This window comes from Helicoverpa armigera, chromosome 2, assembly GCF_030705265.1.
Source record: "Helicoverpa armigera isolate CAAS_96S chromosome 2, ASM3070526v1, whole genome shotgun sequence".
NCBI lineage: Eukaryota > Metazoa > Arthropoda > Insecta > Lepidoptera > Noctuidae > Helicoverpa > Helicoverpa armigera.
In genome coordinates, this window is record NC_087121.1 from 5,825,921 (window position 1) to 5,831,256 (window position 5,336).

Below are 5,336 nucleotides of genomic sequence, written 5' to 3' on the forward strand. Positions count from 1 at the left end.
CTAGTTTGTTCCGTGTCCATAAAAACCCACATGAAAAATAGTTCGCTAAGTTTTGACTACCTAGTACCTATCCACCTACGTATAGGTACTTAAATAAATGTTTTACAAATTGCACATTTAAATGACCATTCCGTAATTGGTATTACACCAAAATTCGCATTCTAATTATCATGCGGACAAAACTACGAACAAAAGCCATCCGCATTATTCATTATATTCTAACAAAGGCAATTTATTCGCACTGCAGGTGTTGTCGGGCAAACAAAACTTGTTCCCTGTAATGGGGAACATTAGTCTTGGCTGCAATTACACCGGGCTGTTAGCACCTCAAGATTGGACTCATTACCTTCAGACGTTGCCTTATTGTAGGTATTTTTTTGACAATGCCTAATTGTTGAGGAAAATTTTCAGCTGCCGTGCCGTTTTTAATTGGACTATAGTCATAATGCCATGAAAATATTACTACTTACAACCTGCGTAGCTATGTAGGCATGCCTATGTATTTATTATGGTACGAAAAACATAAAAAAAAAGAAAATTACATGCCACATACAAAAACCTATTGTGGAATAAAAATCCCAATCCTCTTACATACACTTACAGTTCGTGTCCTCTTGCAACAAAGTGCACCATCAAATGCAATTAATTGCGTCGAAACTGAAACATGAAAACGGCTCTAGAGCTTGAGGGCACTCTGTCAACATAAGAGCCTTCAAATCACACGAACGAACGCGTGTGTCAATTTTCTCTATAGAATTGTACTTTAAATTCCCCCAACTCATAACGAACATTTTACATGTTTGAGCGAAAATGTAACAGAGTGCATACATGCACAATATGCACATGCGTTCGTAATTTGTTATACAAGTTGCCTTTCAACTGCGTGTTCATTTTTAGCGATCGAGCTAACATAAGATTCTTAGTAAACGGGTTCACATGAAGTAGTTAAGGGAGTAGATAAACGAGTGCATAATGGAGAACATACATATATTGGGGTAGTATATGGGAGAGTACATGAGAGCCTATATGGGAGTATGTAGGGGTAGTACACAGAATCAGAAAAAAAAATTGAACAGGAGTAAATCAGTGTTTTAGTGGGCATGCCACTGGTAAGTAAACGCGGGGCCGCGCCGCCCCTGTGTGTGAAATAGCTATTATGGTCATAGGTGCTCCCTAGACGGTCTATATAATTGCGCGATACAACAATATGCATATAAATTGCATGCAACAAAAACTGTAAGATTCATTGCTCTAGAAGTTGGTTTCTAGAGGATGCAGCTATGTTAATTTTTCCACAAACTTCTAGGCTGGTGCACCTTACTTTGTTGTTTTTGCTTTTGAATGTTCTTAGTCGGTTTAATTTTTATATAACCCTTAATATGGAACGCAGGTTTTTCTGATTGCATGCCTAGATGTCATAACTGTCAGTCAGGTTTGAGGTCAAGTCACTGTCAAATGGGTCTGTTTGCGTATGTCATGCAGCCAATTCTCAAGTGAATCACGAAGAAAAACAAAATAAATATACTCTAATAACATTAATAATTAAAGCTGGGTGGCGTTATAAACGCGTTTAAAGAATGCGCACTTGCCAGTTAATAATTTGTTAATCGGGTTTTAAAATCGCTACCTGACTATCAAACAAAAACATGTTACGAATATATGTCGTGCAATTTTGTTTATTGTTTCTATATGCACGGGTTGGGGCGGCTTCAGATGAAGCTAAAGCTGATAAATCAGTGACAGTAGACTGCAGCACCCTGCGGTTAGGTCAATACATTTGTCCAGACCCGAACGTTGATCAAATTGATCCCGATACTCAGCAGTTTAAGGGATGCGTTAAAGGGAAGGAAATTCCATCAGAAGGGGAAGCAGATGGTGAGAAACCGTGTGTTATTGGACCTACTAGAACATTTTGTTATTACCTGATATCCTTGTTGACTTTCTATAATATTCACCAATGCATGCCCATACTACTCATTGCTAATTTAGTTGTTACTTCATTTCCACCTGTTTGGTTTGTGTGTTTTATATTAGAATAAAAAATATTCTCAAGTTTATGGTTTTTTGCAGTGCTATGTATAGCAGCAGAAGGAATAATCTGCAATGAGACAAACAATTCCACATTTACAAGAAAGTTGCCATGTAAATGGACGTAAGTTAAACTTTTCTTTGTTTACTACAATTTTATTAATATCCAATCATCAAAATCGTATTTTACTATACAAAGTTTGTTTCTTTTTCAGGAATGGTTATTCTCTAGAAATAGCGTTACTCCTATCTGTATTCTTGGGTATGTTTGGACTGGACAGATTCTACCTGGGTTACCCAGGAATTGGACTGGCTAAACTCTGTACTTTGGGGTTTATGTTTCTGGGACAACTGTTGGATATAATACTTATCGCTGCACAGGTGTGTATTGTATTCCTTTTCACACATAACATAAAACAAAATAGTAAATAAATTGTACCTATTGAGTTCTTGAAGATGTTTATAAAAATTTCATCCATATCTTACGATTTCAAATTTCTGTTTTAAAGGTGGTTGGTCCATCAGATGGTTCAGCGTATGTAATTCCTTACTATGGAGCTGGTGTGACCGTAGTCCGCAGCACCAACGAGACATACCTGCTTCCCCAAGCAGACTGGCACAACATCACTTGACAGTGGGGAACAATATCATTCGAGGACGATGAGGACTATGAATGGACATAAGAACCTATGTGTGTGTTTGAACATTGACTGACTTGATATAGTTTGTGTAAATACAATTTTATGTTATAAGGACATGAGTGATTCTGTGTAAAGAGGTTTTTATTCAAATGATACCAAATACAGATGGACTTGGATATAAAACTTGTAAAGTTGTAATAACCTGTTTGGTTAGCTTATGAATAACAGTATATGCTTTTGATACAACACTGTAGATTCCTTCTATGAATAATGTAATCTAAACTTACCAGATGCTTATAATAATTTCAGTAAATGTACATAAAAAAAATGTTATGGATAATTCCATCAGTACATATTCATATTTACTTAGATATTCTAAATCAATTATGTAACTTTTATACAGATATTGGGTATGACTGCAGATTCTGTACAGTTCTATAATTATGTTAAAAATAAAATATAAAACACTTATCAAGTTTAAATTTTAATAAAACAACATTTTTCTACATACAATCTAGGAATATCTATAAATAATTTACACTTATTGTGCTCTAGTTTCTTCAAGATTTTCTTCTTTGATGGCTGGCTGTGTTTCTGCAATAACCATCTCGTCTGGTGGGGCAGTGAGTGTGAATATGACTGGTATAGTAGATAATAGTGGGTTGTCATACTTCTCTAGTAGCCTGATCCAAGACAGCAAGGAATCTCTTGATGAAGTGCCTGAAATTAATAAAAAGTATTTAGTTCCCAAAAGTCTTTCTAGTCTTCCAGTTTGATTTTTTTGCAGAAGTAATGAGCCTTACTTCTGCAGAGCAGAACCTTCCCGTTTGTAACTTGTTCTGTAAAACTTTCAGCCAATGATGGCTTTTGGTCATAAAATCTTACCTGTAGCACACACAGCCACTATTGTGCCATCATCTTGTTCATGCACCGTTTGCCTTACTGATGGCAGCTTGGTACTACCAACAAACCCTGGTATTCCAAGAGGTTTCTTTACGTTTGAAACATCTGAAAACAATATGAGTCATAAACGCATGCAAGTGCACAGAATTTATGTGGATGTTTAGAATTAATATATGTATCTTTATACTTCTTTTGCTATGGATCAATTGTCAGCATATTATTCAATTAATATGAAAGATTTATACAAACTAATAAAAATAGTATATACCATCTGGATCACTGTCATCTTTAGGTTCAGGCCTTGTCTTCCCAATCAATAAGAAATAGTTCACAACCTGCTCTCTGAGGTACACATTAAATGGTCCTTTCACTACCAGAGGGTCATCAGTTGGCTGCTCTGATAGTAATATCTTCTGGGAATCACTTTGAGCGCTCACAATCCAAGTCTTGTCCAAGCTGGCCTCTATTTCTTCTGTCTGACAAAAATGTTGATAGTTAATCAGTTGTTGTGTATCATAACTTACTAGCAAATGTAATATCAAATCTTAACCAAGAATCAAGATGTTAAAACCTAAATATATAACACAATAAACAAAATTATCACCTGCCAAATATTTATCTTCATATCAGGATCTACAGAAGTTATCCTCTGTATTGCAAGTTTGGCCAGCTCTATTGTATCATTAGGCAGTTCCTCAGGCAAGTACCAAGGACTCAGGTTTCTGAACTTGGGCATCCAGTACATCATGCGCCAGAACTTGCGGAGAGGTATTCCTCGGCTACCAAATGTGTTTAGAAGCATCTGTTCCATTTCCGAGTCCGGCATTACTTCTGCACTTTCAAAGAGAAACATGTTATTATAGGGTTATGATTCACAGAAAAATAATTATAAATTAAGCAAAATGAAAACGACAAGTACTGTTATCTTCCATTTGCTCCAAGAGATCCACAGCACACTGCTGCTGCTTAGGATAATGCATAAATTCAGCCTGGAATATGTTTTTTGGTATCAATTTCCCTTTAGGTAGCACTTCAAGTAGGGCTTTGTACACTTCAAGGTCTTTCTGCACACCAAACTCTTTCATTCTTGCTAAAGCAGCGTAAATAAATTCGACATGACCGCGTCTACGGTTGTCCCGGCCTTCAAACATTTTTACAACCTCTAAGTATGATTTTTTATTTTTCTGTGGCTGCGAATAGAAAGGATCGTGTACTGTGACTCTTTTCTCTGAGTTAGAGCCTTCCCATCGCTTAAACATCAAAAGTGATGGTCTTGTTCTCAAAATATTCCCTAAGATTTTATTAGCCATTTTAGGTTATGTTTATAACTATTTCGGTACACTGCTTCTCACTCAGTGTGTACTTTGTTTGCGTTATAAGTTCACATAACTTTTACTCAGAAATTCGTAAATAGACAAATTAATATCGTTTCCTCAGATAAAAGAATAATTATTTTCAATTTTAGTCTAATTTGATCATACTGACTGACTGTCAGAATTGTTGACATTGGCACATTCTGACAGTGTATAGAACTCATTCGTTTATAATCCACAGATGTTCTTATCTAATACTTTTTCAAACCACGTCATGTAATACATTTATTATTATTTATAAAAACCTGCTCTAATCGGTTCTCAGATTTATTGCTTGTGTCGCATTACACGCTACATCTTCTAAATTTTGTACAGAGTCCATTCAACTACATTTACTGTGATTCCTTTCATTCATTCGTGGAGTTCACTACTTCCCAGTTCCCGCGCGGCG

At 36.0% G+C, this 5,336-nt stretch overlaps 2 protein-coding genes across 2 annotated transcripts; one reads left to right on the forward strand and one right to left on the reverse strand.

Moving 5' to 3' along the window:
• Positions 1-1,444: 1,444 nt before the first annotated feature.
• Positions 1,445-3,137, forward strand: LOC110377004 (TM2 domain-containing protein CG10795). Its single transcript, XM_021335681.3, has 4 exons — positions 1,445-1,875; positions 2,071-2,152; positions 2,244-2,409; positions 2,538-3,137. Exons 1-4 carry the CDS (start codon positions 1,647-1,649, stop codon positions 2,658-2,660), a joined length of 600 nt encoding a protein of 199 aa, XP_021191356.3. The 5' UTR covers positions 1,445-1,646; the 3' UTR covers positions 2,661-3,137.
• On the reverse strand, positions 3,138-5,063 carry LOC110376996 (evolutionarily conserved signaling intermediate in Toll pathway, mitochondrial). Its single transcript, XM_021335670.3, has 5 exons — positions 4,492-5,063; positions 4,177-4,403; positions 3,841-4,048; positions 3,555-3,677; positions 3,138-3,389 (listed from the first exon to the last, which is right to left on the reverse strand). Exons 1-5 carry the CDS (start codon positions 4,880-4,882, stop codon positions 3,211-3,213), a joined length of 1,128 nt encoding a protein of 375 aa, XP_021191345.3. The 5' UTR covers positions 4,883-5,063; the 3' UTR covers positions 3,138-3,210.
• Positions 5,064-5,336: the final 273 nt, after the last annotated feature.

Coding starts and splice junctions, on each gene's coding strand:
- LOC110377004 (XM_021335681.3), top strand. CDS start 1,647: ATGTTACGAATATATGTCGTGCAATTTTGTTTATTGTTTCTATATGCA. Junction 1,876..2,070: donor ATCAGAAGGGGAAGCAGATG/GTGAGAAACCGT, acceptor GGTTTTTTGCAG/TGCTATGTATAGCAGCAGAA. Junction 2,153..2,243: donor AAGTTGCCATGTAAATGGAC/GTAAGTTAAACT, acceptor TTTCTTTTTCAG/GAATGGTTATTCTCTAGAAA.
- LOC110376996 (XM_021335670.3), bottom strand. CDS start 4,882: ATGGCTAATAAAATCTTAGGGAATATTTTGAGAACAAGACCATCACTT. Junction 4,404..4,491: donor GGAGCAAATGGAAGATAACA/GTACTTGTCGTT, acceptor TTGAAAGTGCAG/AAGTAATGCCGGACTCGGAA. Junction 3,390..3,554: donor AGTGGCTGTGTGTGCTACAG/GTAAGATTTTAT, acceptor TATTAATTTCAG/GCACTTCATCAAGAGATTCC.